At 40.3% G+C, this 18,616-nt stretch overlaps 1 protein-coding gene across 1 annotated transcript in view; it reads left to right on the top strand.

Annotated features, from left to right (window-relative positions):
- Nucleotides 1-18,022, top strand: part of sntb1 (syntrophin, basic 1) — a 36,625-nt gene extending 18,603 nt beyond the window's left edge. Inside the window, exons 3-8 of the mRNA XM_080897630.1 lie at nt 3,425-3,542; nt 3,687-3,776; nt 5,258-5,394; nt 5,601-5,797; nt 14,676-14,905; nt 17,081-18,022. Of these exons, the coding sequence (XP_080753756.1) occupies nt 3,425-3,542; nt 3,687-3,776; nt 5,258-5,394; nt 5,601-5,797; nt 14,676-14,905; nt 17,081-17,173 (865 nt within the window). The 3' untranslated portion in view covers nt 17,174-18,022. The remainder of the gene's footprint in view (nt 1-3,424; nt 3,543-3,686; nt 3,777-5,257; nt 5,395-5,600; nt 5,798-14,675; nt 14,906-17,080) is intronic.
- Nucleotides 18,023-18,616: the final 594 nt, after the last annotated feature.

Below are 18,616 nucleotides of genomic sequence, written 5' to 3'. Positions count from 1 at the left end.
ACTCAACTTGTTATTCCAGTATTTAAGCTAAAGAAAGAATTACATTCAGAGTCGTGTAATTATTCTGCAGTCGTACTAGCTTGCTACTGCTAATTAGCACGGTTGTTAGCCGGCTTGAAGTTAGCTTAACTTAGCTCCTGTTGGTGTTAGTCTGCAATGCTTACCTGGTATGTACACTGCCCGCAGGGTACTAATTTCACATCTTCTTGTTTAGCGTTTTTGCTTTATTTGGTTATGATTACTAAACCGAAGCAAGCAAAGCAGAAATCGTCTGTTTGTCACTGTCTTAAAGGGTGCGGTTTCTCTTTGCAAGACAAGGATCAGCACAAAACATTCCACATGTACCTGCAGATTGTCCACGCTAGTAGAGCATTGGCTAAGCCCGAAGACTGTGCATTTTGTCACTTGGTCCGGGATTCAACCCTGGAAAGACAGGTGACATTTGTGGAGAAAGTGCTGTCCTGTCACATGGCACGACCCTTCCCTCTCCGAGTCTAGAGTCCCAGTTATTTGCGTCTCCGTACATCTAATTGGCAAATCTCAAATATGAAGGGCTGTAAATTTGATTTAGCTTGGCTACTGCTACTGCATCTGCAAGCCACTTTGGAACCAACATTGACCCCAGCTCCTCCTTCTCATGCTCTGTGCGATCTAATCAGTGTTGTGTCAATGTGGATTCCTTCTCTCTTCTGTGCTAGGAGTAAGGAGTCCTTTTTTGCTTCCCACATATCCTTGTAAAAGGACAGGAAGGAGGTCCAGGGAGGCTCCATACTCACAGACATAAACTGCCACTGGAAATAATTATCTTCTTTTGACTAAAGTAGGCCTGACTGAAGGACTCTAATAGTACAAAAAAGTTGCAGTTAATTAGCATGGACCTGGCCTTGGGGTATGTGCTCAGTGGTATTCTGCTATATCCACATGGGACAATCATCTAGTCTTCTCATATATGAGTGTTTTACACAACAACAACAACAACACAACTTGTGGTTAAAGTTCATTAATTTGAAGTTTATTATTACACAAAAAAAACATGACAGACTTGAACTTTGCTGACTTTATTTGTGAGTAGCTGGGATCAATATCTCATCTAGTGACATAGGCAGCTTAAGCTTTACACAGATAACACTGTTATGTGGTTTGATAAAGCTTGAGGGCAGATTCACAGACACAGATAAAGTCCTTAGCAAAATTTATCTTGACTAACCTGTTTTCTCTCAAGAAAGTCAAGAAAGTTCTTTCCTTTCTTCACTTCCAGCCTTACCTTGCCAGTAGATGTTTGGTAAATGTTTAAACAGAAGGACGCCCAAGTTGAAATGCAGGTTGTCGTTTTTAAGCCGCAAAAGTTTGACGAGGTGTTCATATTTGTCCCGAAAGTTAGATGTTTCACAGAGTTTGGCTGTTCTGATATAATAAACAGAAGTTAAAGATTGCAGAGTGAGATTAAACTCTTTTTTCATTTTAAGGATTCGGGGGTGATAAAATGGCTTTATATTAAGTGATAGATGAGCCTGTTTTATCTTCTTTTACTTTACTCAGTGCAATGTTCATCTATCTGAGGTTTTTCTCTTCATTCCAGCAGATGCTGTTTAAACTGTGTTTAAGCCTAAGATTCAGAAGATTGGCATTTGAGGAAAGATGGGACAGTGATGAGCAGGAGTGATAATTCAGAAGGAGTGAGTTAATAAAGAAGGGGACTACATGACAGGAGAAGGAGAGAAAGTAATGATGTTTACTTTTGGGTGAAGACAGGTTAATTATAATACAGATAATAAGGCAGATAGCTAAAATTCTCAAGTCAGGGTTTCACAACAAGGCTTAAAAAATCACTGAACGACATCTCCGTGTCTACATCCATACAGTCTATCCTTGGATCACATCTGCATGATGGAAGAGACCTTGAATACATATTTGCTAAATCTATTGATAATCCCACGAGGACAACTACCCTTTGATCAAATGAGAGATTTAACTTCTTTCATGCAGGAGCACACTTATGTAACGCCATGCATTCAGAGCAGTAGCCTTTTCAGCTCAGCTCAGTTTTATTTCTATAGAGCCAATTTACATGAAAACATCTTAAGATGCTGAGTTAAAAATTGTAGCGAGAACCCAAAGATCCACTTGTGCTGTTTGTGTGTGGGATGGGTTTCGTTGCTAGTCCTCCCTATGTTCCCCATTCCTGCATCATGCAATCAAGGGACAGATAACTTAGGTTGTCAAAGTTTTTGCCAAAGCAAATAGCACACCAAAAAACTTTCTCTACAAAAAGCACTTTTAGCCCCGGAATTCAGCCCTTATAGCTCCTCTCCTCCAGGATGCCCTTTATCAACCTGCCTTTTTACAAGCACCGATTCTATTTTTAGTTCAGATTAACACCTGGAGCTTATCTACTGTAGATGGTCTCGCCTACGTTTTGATAGAAGAGCAAATTAATCATATCCACTGGGGATTTTTTCAGGTTCTCCGTCTGTGTGATAAAAGAAAGCTGCAAAGAAAGCATTTTTGTCATGTTGAAACCACCCTTAGTGTGGAGTTTTAGTCCACTGTGCCACAGCTAATTTTTTCTCTGTATTTTCAATCGTATTTTAAAGGTTGTTATTAAATGGATATTACCAAAGCGTACACAAGCAGACACTGTTCCTACTTGAGCTTCATTTACCTTATTTGTGCATTTTCAATCCTTGAAAATCACGTGATAAACATTGTAGACTGTGCATACTTCAAACACGGCCCAAACACAATGTGAAGTACACATTGTACAGTTGCTACCATATCGCTTCTTTTAAATCTTTGAGTCAAGAATATTTAATAGTTTTCTGTGTCCACTGTTACTCTTATTATTTCCTTCCTTTAAAGTGGTCAGGTTATTTATCTATAGCATACTGGTTTACGTCGTGGAGCTGTATACTTGCTTTGCTGCCCTATAAAACAACAGTGCACCACTTTATGCACTGTAGGCAGACACATGTGCCTTTTTAAAATTCATATTCACTGAGCACACAATCAAAGAGCCATTCAGAGAGATTGAAAGGCATGTGTTTGTTTGTTTTTTTTAACCAAGGCCAGAAAGACTCACATTTCATGTAAGCAGATTAGATATGGAAATTTGGAGAGAGACGGCGCTGGTCTCCCACAGAGAATGCAATGCATGTTGAATAAACAAAAATTTCCATGCCATTTATTTCATTGTTCTGACCGAGTTGCTGTGATTAAGCAAATAAGAAAGGGGGCATATGTTAAAGCGCAAACCTGAAAAGGTAATATTTGAGTCCTAAAACTATAAGTCCAGAATAAATTGGAGTTTTGTGGTAAGGCTAACAAATATATTTTCAAGATTCTTCACTCTCAAGGTTTTAGCACTCGCTTCAGGATGATAACAGAGAAGTTCAACCTATTTAACTTTTCTTATCTTCCCCTGTAGACAACTAGAGCTACACTCTCCTGATGTCAGGCACACTGTGGTGCTGCGTTGCCCAGACCAACCATCTGCCCTGTCGTGGTTCTCCGCCATGCACTCTGTCACATCAGCACTGGCACAGGTCTGTCTTCTACGTGAAATATTATACCAGTGTCTCTCAGCACTCGATATTTCAGTAGATATAAGTAAGCCTCTGGAAATGTCTTTGAATGTTAAGTTATGCATATTGAACTATTTACCTTAAAAATGATCCATCTTGCTACAGCGGGTGCTGCAAGAGGTTATCCAAAACACAGCCAGGGCAGGAGTTGCTGGCAGCAAAGAGATACGACACCTGGGATGGCTTGCAGGCAAGGTAGGAGTGCATTACTCACAGTGTGGGGATATAAATTTGTCTACCCTCTGGGGGTGGGACAGCAAATTTCTATATCAGTTCTTAATCAGCTCCTGATACATTATTCCAATGTATTTTATGAGGGTTAATATATCTGGAATCTGAGTTAATGCCCTTATGAGATAAAGCATTTGTTGTTTGTGTGTAAAGTTGTAAAGGGTATTTTTTTAATTGAGTCAGATGGTAGAAATCCTTCAAAATAGTCACGTAAAAGCAGCATAAAAAGCCATCTGTCACAGAGAAGGGGGAAATATGATAGTCAGGTGTAAATGTCAAGAAAATCGCCATGCAGCTGCACACATTTGTACACAGAAAACGACAAAAATAGTTTGCTTGATAAAGCAGTGGCAGTATTTACTTGTTGCATACTACTTGGAGTTGTCAGATTAACTGTTGGAGAAAGATAAAGCAATAGGTCAATCTGCATGTCAGAAAGGTGTAAATTAGTGAGGCGGTGGGCCTGGGAAAGGGGCCCAGATGGTGTATGAATATATGACAAAGTATTAATGTGGTGTGTGTTTGTACTGTGTATACATACATGCAGACATCTGTGCAGAGATATCTGTATCTACCTAATTTAGTCCTCGTGAATTCGACAGTATTTTAATCTTTAAATGCAGCACAATACTGTTACTTAGCAACATATTCTGATTATGTTAAAAATATGACCCTTGACCCTCTAAATCCCACGATACGATTGGATGAGGCAGAACTTCAAAGAGCTGGCCGTGGCTGTGCTGCAGATAAGCTCTCATAATGAGAATAGTTATGGAGCATTGTAAAATGAAATACCACACTTGGTGTGTGCGTGCTCTGAGTGAGGGGTTTGTAGAGATGAGTGGCTGAGGGGGCACCGCTAAGCATATGCTTAAAAAAACCTACAACTGCACACCAGCCACATTTATTTTGGGTGCACAATAGTGAATCTAGACATTTCCTGTGACAGAACAGAACAGCCTTGTGAACAGCTATTACAGATTGCAACTACACACATGCTCACACACACACCAGTCTTCTCTGTTACTGCCAGTGATCAGCCTCATCAGCACTCTCATTTAAAAACATGAAGACAATCTTAGTATTTGCAAAAACCACAAGAGGGAATAGGTATTTCTAATCGTGCAGAATTGATGTGATCAAATTTATATTGCACAGGTTTACAGGATTAACTGCCTAGTTAATCTATTATATTAGAATTTTACTAATTGATCATTTAATTTTGAATTCATCTATCAGGTTTTTTTTGTCATCAAATAATACTGCTAAATTTATGTCACAATGCCTTGCATACAAAGATATTGACTATATGGGCCAATAGCTGGAGCGTTTGTCGTGCGGATAATCCTCCTGATTAGTGCAGCTCTTTAAAAGACTAATTTTTATATATCTATATGTCAGACCATTAAAGGAAAGCTGTCATAGTCTCGTTGTTTGTGCTGCAGACAGAGAGTGAGAAGCAGTGCTGGAAGCCGGTGCTGGTGGTGGTGACAGAAAAGGACCTGCTGCTATATGACTGCTTACCACGAGGCCAGGAGGCCTGGCAGAGCCCTACACACACTTACCCACTTTTAGCAACGCGGTAGGACCCTCATAAAGATACTGACTTGCAGAAACTTGCACATGCATTAATATTGGGCCTTAACACATTCAATTTGTTTTATGATGACTAACACTATGGTGTTGCTTTTTTCATTTAAAAATGATTTTTCTAAAAATACTTCCAAGCTTAAGAGTGTATATTGAATTTCTTCTCTTTGCTAAAAGGCTTTGTATGTGTTTATTTAGTCTGGTCCACTCAGGCCCTGACCGGGGGTCGCCGCACTCTGGCACAGAGCTGTTCTTTGCCACTCGGACTGGCACACGACTTGGCATTGAGACTCACCTGTTCCGGACTGAGACCACCAAGGACCTGTCCCTGTGGACCAGACACATTGTGAATGGATGTCACGGATCAGCTGAGATGATCAAAGAAGTCTCTACGAGTGAGTCCCGCTACACAGCACACAAACATTAAGATTAAGTGATATAATGCATAAAAAACATAGGAACATGCATATTGATACACCTGCATAGAGACAGGAATGCATGTAGGAGCTATGGCTGGAGCAGGTTGAGTTGTGCAGGTCACTGTGCTGGATTCTGTGATGCTTTCTCACGTGTGTTCAGGCATGCTGCAGCAAATCATATCCAGAGAGATTTAAGAGGCTGCACCAGTAAGTACAGCCTGAGGTCTGGCAAGCGTAAATCTGGTACAAAGAGCATAATATATACAGACTCCTACATCCACTAAAACATTAGGATACCTTTGGGTTTGTGATATAATTTGACAGCCATATGGAGGATGTGGACAAAGTACTTGCTTTTTATAGAAATGAACGCTTTTCTACTGTGTGTGTGTGTGTGTGTGTGTGTGTGTGTGTGTGTGTGTGTGTGTGTGTGTGTGCGTGCGTGTGTGTGTGTTCCTGTCTAGCTATCTTTGTGAGGACCAACATGTGCATTCTACTATACTTGTGAGAACTAGAGATGGACCGATCCGATATTACGTATCGGTATCGGTCCGATACTGACCTAAATTACTGGATCGGATATCGGAGAAAAATAAAAAATGTAATCCGATCCATTAAATATCACGAAAGCACCTCACAAAACTTGCAACACGCCGTAACTCACCACAGAACGTTAGCACGTCGGAGCAGTAGGCATCACGTGATAGAGCGGCTGTGGCATGCGGGACCTGTCGGTGGTCTGGATAGCATTTGGAGCTTCGCTAGCAACCCGGCATTTCATCTCCGACAAAGTTATCCCCGAGAGAAGTAAAGCAAGTGTGTAAGTCCATCTCTGAATGTAAAGCATTCCTGCGTTAAGCTTAACAAGCGACTGCCTCTTCTTGCTGCTACTTCAATCATGAAACTGCTTAACGATCAGCTGATCGGCTTTTCTGTTGCGAGTCCGTGTCTCTAGTTTGCTTTTGGCCCACTTTGCACCAGAAAGAGGAAACCAGCGGCTGAACAACAGCAGCACGTTTAAGCTTGATAAGCTGTTGTTAGAATTTATTTATTATTACTTTCTACTCGAGGATCTTTTTCTACGTAGCTGACGGCTGGTAACTGTGCAGGGGCGGATCTAGCAAAGTTTAGCCAGGGGGGCCGATAGGGCATTAACAGGGAAAAGGGGGCACAAAGACATACTTTTCTTTCTTATTCTCATTTAAAATGTCGAGCTTTTAATAAATAATTATCTGACACCCAAAGTTTTAATTTGATGTAAAAGGAATAGAAGTCCATTATTGTATATAGTAACTATTAAGTCTAATATATATACCCTAGTAAGCTATAGTACTCTTTACTTTGGGAAGGTACCATCTGTGCAGTCTGCAATTTTGTTGAAGAAAGATGTTGAATCTATTTAATATTTCTTGAAAAATAATTGATTTCTGTGCATTTTTTTTCACACTGCATCAAATTAAGGTTGATTACGTCGATTAAGCATCATGAGGTGGAGCGTGAGGGGTGGTTCCCTATTTTTTATTTATTTATTTTTGTTGTTGCTGGGAGTTGGAACCCTATTAGTTAGGTTGCTTAATATTTATGCTAAGTACTCTTTAAAATACCAGAATAGGGAGGATGGTGTAGGTTTAAGTTTATTAGATTGATCAGTATTGCTGAACTATGAAATATTTTTTTTTGCATACAGGTATAACAGAATAGCTTTAGTGTAGTTGTTGTTTTAAACTTGAGTATGAACTTGCAAAATGCAGCAAGATATTTTAAAAAACACTTTTGTTGATTAAAAAAACACTATCGGATTCATATCGGTATCGGCAGATATCCAAATTTATGATATCGGTATCGGTATCGGACATAAAAAAGTGGTATCGTGCCATCTCTAGTGAGAACCACATTCATTTTTAATGGTTAGGGTAAGGGGCTAGGGAAACCATTATGTCGATGAAGGTCCTCACTAAGATAGCTGAACGGGCTTGTGTGTGTGTGTGTGTGTGTGTGTGTGTGTGTGTGTGTGTGTGTGTGTGTGTGTGTGTGTGTGTTATTTAGCAGTGAGCACTGGTCGTCCCGGGAATTTCAGCAGAATACCACCCCTCCCTCTCCCAAAGCACAGAATGCCCTGGGACCTCCACTTCTCCCTTGGGTGCCCCTTCTCACGTTGCCAAACTAACTTTCTCTTCAGATTCTAGCCAATCACGAAACAGACTTTATTCCGACTCGAGCGGTGACCATCACCGTCATTGTGTCCTCGTTGTCAGTGTAGTTTCTGGAGCATTTATCGCCAAGCTCTTGTTAAAACGTTCCTAAAAATGCGTCTCCACACATGTCACGCTGTGATTAGCGTAGCACGACTTTATTCACGTCTGTGAAACTTAATTTAAAACCTCTAAGCTGCATTGTAAAAGTATGATTTTGTTTGTCATGGCAGTTAGCTGTGAAATGTGAACGCAATCAGCACATTTTCTTTAATCCCATGACTAAACGTTGTCTAGACTGACGCGCGTTGCTCAACATAAATGATCTGTTGCTCTAAACGCAGCAATGAAAGAAAGAAATCAAAGGCCACAGCCACGATACAGCCACACAGGTAATTTCTTTTACTTGTCTACTGGATGCCCAAAAGACTTCATAGGGGTGTGTGGGTGCATAGTCCTATATTGCTCGGCATAGCTTTGCCCACCTCCAATCTGAGCAGAGGTTGATTCTACCAAGATGAGTGAAAACACATGTGCGGTCATGCAGGGCCTTTAGAGTCTGCTGTAACTATTTTTGGCCACTCAGGGGTAGCTGAAAAAAATTCTATGAAAACAGCAACAACATATTATCATCATTCAAATTGATATGACCAACTTAAACACCCAGCAGACTGAGAAACGTTCAAATTCATCTGGAGTCGTGCTTCTTTTCATTCTCTTTTCAGGCATCTGTCTCTTAATAATCCTCAGGAAACCAGAGAGCTGCTTTGACTCTAGCTAAGTCTCCCTGCTGTTTGCTGCTTGACTTTTTTTTGACAGCTGCTTTATTTGCTAAAACATCTGCATGCACAACATCTGTAAAGACTGTTTATATGCTAGTAGTGCTAGCAGTAAGAAAAACTCAGTTGGGTTTTAAAAACCCATCGATACATTTTCTTCTCCTTATCTAATTTGGGGTTGAGAGTGTTACATTCCAGCTTGAGAGGCGGGGTCAACCTAGGACAGGTAGCCAGTCTTGTGTCAGGGCTAAAGCAAAGAGACTGATAACCACTCACCACTCACCATTTTGCATGTTCTTCCTGTGTCTGTGTGGGTTCTCTCTCGGTTACCCACACAGTCCAAAGACATGCAGCTGACTGGTGGGGTTAAAAACCAAGCAACAAAAAGTGGTTTTGAAAATGTTTTTCTGATGTTTCCTGATTAGTAGAGGAAGGAGATTCACAATTTGTGAGCATTTTAAATCCCAGTCCCAGTCTCTGCTATGCTTTAACTTGGACCTCGGGCCAACCAGGACCAGTAATCTGCTGAGCAGACTTCAGGGATGTGTGGCAGTGATGTGTGTATGTGTAAAGCAAAGGGGTGCCAACCCTTTTAATACTGGTCTGAACCCTTCCATGATCATTTAGCATATTAAAATGTTAACGTTTTCTCCTTAGCACTAAGCAGAGAGGAACCGCTTAGGGTGTTAGTTTTACAGGTCTTTTAAATTAATAAAGCAACCTGATGGAAAACAACAGATTAAATGCAAGTGATTCACTAAAGTTCTAAAATCTGATGAATATAACAACGATCCAGCCAAGAGTTGTTGAGATTTTACTCACAGCTCATGTTTTTAAAACTCATGTTGACTGTAGAGGTCAGGTCGGGAGGCGCCATCTTTTGGGAACGGCAATAAATATACAAATTTATTCCTTTGCAGACCATTTAACATTTGTGTGTGGATGGGGTATTTATCACTTTCGTCCAACTAACAGGTCTACTGAACCATGCTATTACCACTGCTACAAATGTTTATTGTAATAGATTTCTTTGATTAATTTTTTGACTATACTTTAATATTCTTTTGGGTAATAAGTTGGTGACACGGGGTTTTGAATCTCCATTGCTCCCTATACCTAACCTTTTTTCTAGAATGGACTGATGCACATTCCTCAGTGCATTTGCTCATGTGTCAGCGGTTGCCACTTGAGGATTCATTATACTGACCTTGTCTGCTTTTCGTCTGTGTTATATTCTAAATCATCCTTATAGTTTATTCACTGTCAGATCCTATAATAAAGATTTGCTCTGAAGATGGATTAACTTTCAATCACTCATCGGGCAGAAGGCCGTTCTTGAGGGGCTTTAAAGGCGTATTTGAAATCAAATTTTGTGAGCTCTCGGCCTGCTGTCATTCCCTTTATTATTATTATCCAAGGTGACTTAAACCTTCTCGAGGTTATTCTGGTATTTTAAGCAATTAGCGGAAGAAGTCACTGCCACGATGTTCTGTGGTGCATATCATGGCATAATATATGAATAGTTTAAACCTTACTCATGTCTACCGTAAATCCTCTCTCCCTGCCTTCCGACATCTGCATGCTTTTCACCAGTGTTAATCAAAATCAATAACTGAAAGCTCTCCGCCTTCCCTCCTGTAATGCACGCTAATTAGCATGTGTGATTTGCCTAATGCCGTTTTACATGGGTCTTGTAGCGAGACCGCTTTCTCAACTGTGTTTTCCAAAGTCAAGCAAACTTTACTCTCAGCTTCAAACCATTAGCTGTTTAAAGTCAGCAATCCCCACGTCCTCCTTTTCAAGCTTCTCTTTAATGTTGTCGTTGAAGTGACAGCTGCAGAACCTGCCGAATTGTCTTGGAGGTCGATACAGTCTCCTTAATGAACAGGTAAACCTCTTAATGACTTAGAGGACTTTAAAAAGCAATTTTATCTCAGGGGCTGTGGGAAATTAACCTATTAACCTGCTGCGACACTTGAAGACCGGAGCTGTGGGTTGCAGTTTCAAAATATGAGGTACTCTGCCTCCTCCTAATGAGTTACAAGTTACAAGACAAATAATACTGAATGCAACTTTTTGTCTCCTAATAATCTTTTAGAATTTCCACTTGTTGGTGTTTGTAACACACTTAGTGTCTCCCTCCTTTTTTTTTTTTCTCTGACCCCTCTTTCCCTGATTCATTTGGCTCCTCTCTGGCTCCCAGTGTTATCACTTTCTGCCCCTCCTTCTGTCTCTTCCACTCACCATCAGGCAGAAAGAAGGGCTTTTGTTGCTGCCTGAAAAGCCTCTTTCTCCCTCTGTGTGTGTATTCTTGTGGGAACTTTCTCCACAGAACAATGTTCTCAGGTAGAAGACTTTCAGGTCTAATATTCTCTCCTGAACACAACAAAGACCGCCACTCTTTGTTTCATTTGCAGCGCCATTTATACCATTAGGAACACGCTGTTCCCGTCACATTGTTTATACATCGTTAGAAAAATATTACACGTTATGAGACTCATTTTTCATCGGGGGTTAAAACAGGATATTATCCTCTATTTGACTGTATGTGTGTGGCTCAGCTTCTATTTGAATCAGACTGCTCTCCATATCAACATTACTTCCTGAAGCGTAGTCATCACACAGGTTGTTGTTTGAGTATCACAGGCAATAAGTAGGAAAGAGATTAATTTATTGCTTTATTTACTTGAATGTAATTTGAGTCTCTTTTGTGCTACATTTAACAACATTAACATAAAGTTGCATATATTTCAATTTGTTATAAATGCAAATGGAGATCAGACAAAAGTGGACAAAAGACCTTTCACGTCCTAGGACCTGGCGTCCACATATGTGGACATCACATTTTGGGTTATTTATACCAAAATAGTCAATTTTTCTCTACAAGGGCCTGATATCCACTTACGAGGACATTATACTGCTACTGTTCTATCAAATGTTTAAACAAATATCCTCATATGTGGCTCTCATTTTTCTTAGAAACAAAAATTAGGTAAAAAAAAATAAATAAATCTGGTAATTCTTTGTTTTTACATTCATCAGCTCCCAATCAGCCCAAATATCAAAGAGAAATTAAAAATGCATGTCGTGGAAGAGTTCAGGTCTTAGGAGGTTAAAAATACTCAAACACTGCCAGATACTTTATATTTGTCACCATGTTGTTCACATTGCTCTCCAACTTTTATGTCAGTGTTTTTTGGTTTTGTTTGTCAAGAGTTCAAAGAAGTTCAAACTGAGGTGGTCGTCTCAAGAAACGTAGCTGTTCATAGCGTGAGGTGTACAGTAAGCTTGGAGTGTTTGAAGGATTTTCAAAGATTACAGGTGTCAACAAGTTTCCGCCTGTTTAACTAAAAAAAAAAAAGCAGATACTTGAGCATTAATATTAAGCCAGCAACACTGATAATGCTGTACACCTGCATGAATGTCATTGGCTGTAACAGCACTCAGCTAATGTAAATCTGGCTTTAGTTTTGTGTCTTAACTAAAGCTGTGCCACGTTTATCACTTTTATGCGCTCCCTATAACTTGACCCAAACCTGCAGCTTTTAATCTCTGTGCACCTGCAGTTTGTGCTCCTACTTTTGCTTTGTAACGAGTATGATGAAGTGCTAATTGAGCACATTCGTGTAGCATTTTGTTCCACGCTTGTTTTACAGCTGACAGCTCCCGCTGTTTGTAATCTAGAATAAGACATTCCAGAGTGAAATTAAAGTTTCTTTTTTGCCTTTCTGCTGACCCACACTGAAATATGCTTGAAAAGAGCAAAATCAAAATGAATGTAGAATGCATTTCTGTGTTTAATTACATTCTTGTGCACTGCAAATTACCCTGTATGGGGGAAATAAAACTCACAGGAAGTCAAGTCACATTTGCTAACCGTCCTCTCTTAGTTGTTGTTGTTGTTGTTTTTTTGTTTTTTTAGATAAACTGAAACATGGTAGTCTGATTAGGAAGGTTTAACTGCCAACATAGTTAATTAGACATTATGTGTCTCTTTCAGTTTAACGACAAGCTAACAACTACTAAACCCTAAAGAGCAACAATGTGGTTTACTGGAGGTCGTTATTCACCAGGACGTGAAGTGACGTGTGTTTTTGGGTTATTTTCATGTTAAAAGACAAACAGAAGACACAGACTTAGTTTAGCTGCTGACTACTTGAGGTTTTCTTTGAAAATCTTCACAAAGCTGTCTTTCTTAAAGATTTTTTCCACCTTGACAAGATCCCCGAGATCCAGACGAACAGAAGCATTCCCACAACAAAATACTCAGACGACCGTGTTTCACTGTGGAGACGGTGTTCTGTAGCTCGTGCACCTCTTCTTTCTCCAAACATAAGCAGTATCTCTTTGGCCAAACTAGACTCTAGTTTGGTGTCATCTAACCAAAGCCTGCGCTTCCAGTATCCATAATTTTCTCCAGGTTATCCTTTGCATACTATAATATTGCCTAAAGTTGTCTGTTCTGCAGAAGTGGAGTTTTTCTTGCTCTGCAGGCTTGCAGTTCATTCCTCTGCAGGATTTTTCTTCTTTGAGGCAATTCCAGACTCAGCCAAGTCATTCACTCATGTCTTGGCAGTTGTTCTGGGGTCTTCAGACACATCTCTCACTAGTTTTCTTTTCAGTTTTTGAGATCTTTGATTCTTGCCTCTACCAGGCTTGTTCTGCACTGTGTGGCTCTCTTTGTTGATGATACTTCTCACTCCAGTTCTTGACACATGGAAATGTTGTGATATCTCTGTATATCCATCGCCTACCTCTACAAAGTTAAAGCTTATCATTGCACAGCAGTGGTTTGTGCTATGGATTACATTGACACTGATCATTTTTGTTATTTTCTGAAATTATTCTGTTATTGTGTGCAAGTAGAATAGAATTAATACTTTGTAAAGAAAACTAGTGTGTTTAGAAATGCTGAAAATCACCTGCGATGTTAAAAGTGCTTTTAAACAGTGCCTCGTGTGTGTGTGTGTGTGTGTGTGTGTGTGTGTATATCTACATACAAACATCCATCCTTGTACACACATCTTGGTCAAACAATAGAAAGATAACATCTCTCTTCTCTCTTACCGTCTCTTTGTCAAACAAACACGCTGCTTGGTAGATCAGATATCGTCAGGAGAGCACAGTTTGTGCTGCAAATGAAGTTTTCGTCTTGCGGCCTTCACGTCTGCTGCAGGGAGTGGAGGTATTCTGCTGTCAAGGAGTGAAAAATAAGGCTAAATGCACCTAGATCACACAGTGCGGGGACAAGGCAAAGCAGGAGGAGCTGATAAAGATAGTACACTCAGCTTTCAGCTAAGACACCTGCTGTGACGAGAGGAGGAAGAGCGGGAGAAAAGTGATGAGAAATGTTGTAAAATAGAGAAATTACACTCCCTGCTTTCAGCCGAATGAGAAGGAGAGTGTGTCACTGAAATGCTGCTACTTCATTTAGTAAGTAAACAGATATGAGATACAAGAGATACGAGGGTTTGGGTTGTTTATAACGTGCCAGGACTGACAACCAGCCCTCGAACGGCACTAATAAACCATATTACTGGCATGAATATGCAAAAGCTCTTTTAGATCAGCCATCCCAGTTCACTCAGAGGAAGTGTACCTCTCTTGGATGTAGTATAGCTAATGTTCCAGTCTCTTGTTGGACTTTGGGTTCCACAGGCACAGTTGTTATAGACTGTGAACAAAACACAGCTTTTGTCAGTGAGCAACACTTTGTAAGGATTTTATGGTTTTTACACATAAAAAAACAAAAATTTTCCCTTGTATGTTAAGACTAGCTATTCTACTCTTGCTCTCTGCAGGTATCCTTTAGACCTCACTCTTCCACCTCCAAGCCAAGCATCGTGAGCACCTTGTTAACAATCAAAAATCTTTGTCTTCCAGGTTGTCTGTACCGGGGTCAGGAGTGTCGGCTGGCGATCCACTATGAGAGGGGCTTCTCTGTGCTGGCTGACCCGAAAGCAGAAGATGGGGAGGACTTTGAGGAGAGAGTAGCTCGCACTACTAGCAAGCCCCAAGTTCTCCTCTCTTACCCCTTTGAAAAACTAAAGATGTCTTCAGATGACGGAGTACGCATGCTGTTCCTCGACTTTGGGGGGAAGGAAGGGGAAATTGTGAGTGTTTTTTTTTTTTTCTTTGGTTCATTTTTTGTATTTTTAACTTCACATTTAGACACACAAACCCTCACAAAATATGTTCATGTATAAGAATCGGTTTCTTCTAAGAGGTGAACACTGATAGTAGTGATTGTATTTTTGTGAGGGTTTTTTGTTTGTTTTTCAGCTACACCATAGTTTAATTGAAAGATATCATAACGGCACTTCTATAAAGTCTTGTTCTTGGAGTCGGCACAATCTAATAAAAAGAATGAGTTTGAGTTTCTAAGGCTGTGAAAGTCAAACGTGCAGCAGCCACAAAGTGTCACTGAAAGGAGGAGTTACTTTAGTAGCCCAGATGTTTCTGCAGATGTTTCCCAGGCCTGTTCAAAATCAACTTTAAACAAACACACATTATGACACATAATTTCTTACATTTTCCTGACTATAAACCATACCTGTTACATTTCTAACCATGATTCAGAGGTGGTGTTTATTTTAGTGAAGAGGTTTGTAAAAACCTTGTTTTATTGACAGGTGGGTAAGGCACGGGCCAAAATGCTGACTCGGATCTTCCCGAGGAAGTTGCCGTGGATTCCTTGAATCCAAAGGGTTCAGTTACAGCTTGATTTTCCAGTAATTCATATTTTAAAAGACACTATGTCCTAAAAAGTGTTTAAGTGGTATAATTGTGTCAGCGTTTAGAAATACTGGTGAGTAAAAAGCATCAGGCTTAAATGGGTGTGGTTACACACACCTCACAGTAAACAGAATAGGTTCATTCCCACTCTCAGGGGCTTTCGCAAGGCCTTCTGGGAATTAAGGAACACGAGCTGCGCTAGAAGCAAGCGCAACAGGAAGAAGGAATGTGGTACAGCAGAAAGTAAATTACAGCACTTAATCAAAAAATCTGAAATGAAATAAACTTCGCACGAACACTTAAGTCTTTGAAGGTAAGAGCACACGAGTTTTCCTTAAAAATAGCCCGTCACTTACTGTAAGAGTTTTAATCTGTTTTACACCACCTAGCAGTTCACTGATTAGATGTCCAGGTGGCTCATGTTTCAGAGGCCAACCTCGAGTAATTCAGGACCAGAAAACAGCCGAGTGCAAACCCAAGCCAGTGTGTGCATCAGTGTGGTTTAGGTTGGATTTTATGTGACTATTAATGTGCCTGTAGAGTACCTTTCCCCAGCCTTTAAACAAAGTGTTTACCCAGAGCAACAACATTGCCTTTGCATCACTCATAAAGCCGTGTCATTTACTGTATGCTGGAAGAGAGAGTGATGGTGAAACAATATAGACTCCCCAGGCTTATGGGATTTAGAAATTGGAAACGGATGTTTATGTCAACGCCTCGATCTGCTGTGACAGTCCACATACAGCTCTGTGTAGAACTTCTGTCGGATACACTAGCGTTTGACTGCTCCGTTTAAGCTGATGGCAAATAAGCAAAGACTTTGGCGCTTTGAATCAAAACCCACTGCTGACTACCTTAGCAGAAACAGCTTTAGTGTCTATAGTGTTTCTGAAATCCCAGCACAGCTATAGGCTTTATAAGAGGAATCCCAAGACATTTGCGGATGTGGCTGATGGCTCATTAGCTCATCGTTTGAAAAAGGAGATAACTAGGAGTCTTTTTTCCCCCCACACAGTATGTACTGTACTGTAAATTTAGCAGGATCTAAACTTGTCTAATTTTGTCACAGATGCACATACAGAAAGCGTGTAATATCAAGCCAAGCTTTATGGTCCAATCACAGTGTAGCTACATGTAGATCTGCTCTGGCTTCACTTGTTTCTGCAGTGTTACAGTTAACCATCTAAACAGTAGTTTTAGTGTGAATTTCTAGGTTAAATCTCCCCACTGACCTCAGGAACAGGATATGAGTCACAGTACCGGTGAAATCACCCACTGTTGATTCAGGCTATGAGAGAGCTTTGTTCATAGTGATGTGGTGTTTGCGTGCATACTTGTGTGTGCTTGGCACCAGCTAGGGCCGTCTAATACTTGCCACATGGAGAACCATTTGTGTGCAGTTAGTTTTGAGTATATTTCTTTTGGTTTTAAGTGCTTTGCAGATTCATTTTCTGTTTGTTTTTTTTTAAATATACATAGATCATTGTTTCTCATTTGTATCCCAGCTGTGTTTTTGAATTTTTAATCCTGTTGTTTTTCTTTTCCTTTTATAGCAATTGGACCTCCACTCATGTCCAAAGCCAATCGTCTTCATCCTCCACTCTTTCCTCTCTGCTAAGATCTCCCGCCTGGGTCTGGTAGCTTGATGGCGTCTCCACAAAGGGACATGTAAACTTCTTTGAAAGCAGAACTCCACCTTGTCTGTCCGCCTATCTGCAGCCTGCATGCAGTTAAACCATCTCAAACTCCTTCAGTCGGAAACCCGAGCTGAGCGAATGTAGCCTCTATCTGGAAATCAAACTCTGTATGGATTCTCCAACTCTATCTTTAAGAAAAAAAAATTAAGAAAGAGATCAAAGTGAAAATGTGCTCTTAACAGACTCTCTGTAATGGCTGCATGGACTGAAATGTTGATTGAAGAAACACGGAGGAAAGTTCAGACTGGCCTAGATACAGAAGGATGACATAAGGACATATGAAAGGAGAATATCGGGCATTGCTGTCACGTTCGGATTTGGAAGGATTGTCCACGTGTAGCAGGCCTGGGATGAATTCACTTTCCATTCAATCAAAATACCAGGCAAACTGCCTTCCATTTACCAATTAAATAATTTATTTACCATTAGCTCTGAAAGGACATTCTGAATTTCACTTGTCATTTTTCTTCCACAAACACTTGACACACTGTGGAAAAACTTTGCGCATTTGTCTTTATTAGCGTCCCCTGAGATGTCTCGCTAGCAGTGTCGGCATTCATCATCGGAGCTCGTCGCCACAGTCTGCGGCTCGGATTCCCACAGTGTGACAGCTCATTCAGATTCAAAATGTCACTGTATTCTTTTAACACACCGCACACAATAAGCTGGTGGCCCAGTATTTGAGCTGACAGCGATCTGACAGTTAAATTAGCGTTACATGCATGGAGTTTTACGTTCAGGGCGTAGGGATGCGTTTGATTAAATTATCCCTGACAGAACTACAGCTAAATAAGACATGTAAAGAAGCAGTTTAATCTTTTAGGTAAATATGCTCGTTGATGCTCCTGCTGAGAGATGACTGCTATAAGCACTTGCGACCACTTTATTAGGAACTACTAACGCATTTAAAAGCTCTGCCAGAACTGTGACCTCTTATGAAGTCGCATTTTCAGTTTCTCTACCTTTTTGAGCCCTTCACGTGTGCCCGTGGGTTGGTACCTTTCAGTACAGTGCTGTCCAACGCACACCGATGACCTCGCTCAGAAATACAAACTAAAAGTCAGGATGTGGAAACAGCATGACATATTAAACCCCAAAGATAATGTTTAATGCATGAATTTGCACCACTAACCACAGGTTTCTTACCATTAGCTAAATGCTTACTTTCTTCTGCCATCCTTTTCTTCATGTTAGTAACTCAGAAAGTAGGATACCATTATTTGAGCAGTTTTCTTGGATTTATGTGAGACGTTTTTGCGTGAATTTTCCGAGTAGTATTCCAGCACAGCATGAACAGCTAGTCTGGCTCTGTCTTCCCCATTTAATCTTTACTCTACTAGTAAGTTGATTTTGTTATCTTTGGACAGAGTGAGGCTAACTTGGTCGAAAAAT

This window comes from Rhamphochromis sp. 'chilingali' (assembly GCF_963969265.1).
Source record: "Rhamphochromis sp. 'chilingali' genome assembly, chromosome: 11".
In the NCBI taxonomy this organism is placed as follows: Eukaryota; Metazoa; Chordata; class Actinopteri; order Cichliformes; family Cichlidae; genus Rhamphochromis; species Rhamphochromis sp. 'chilingali'.
Note: the sequence above shows the minus strand (reverse complement) of the source record. Positions and strands in the feature narration are given on the sequence as shown.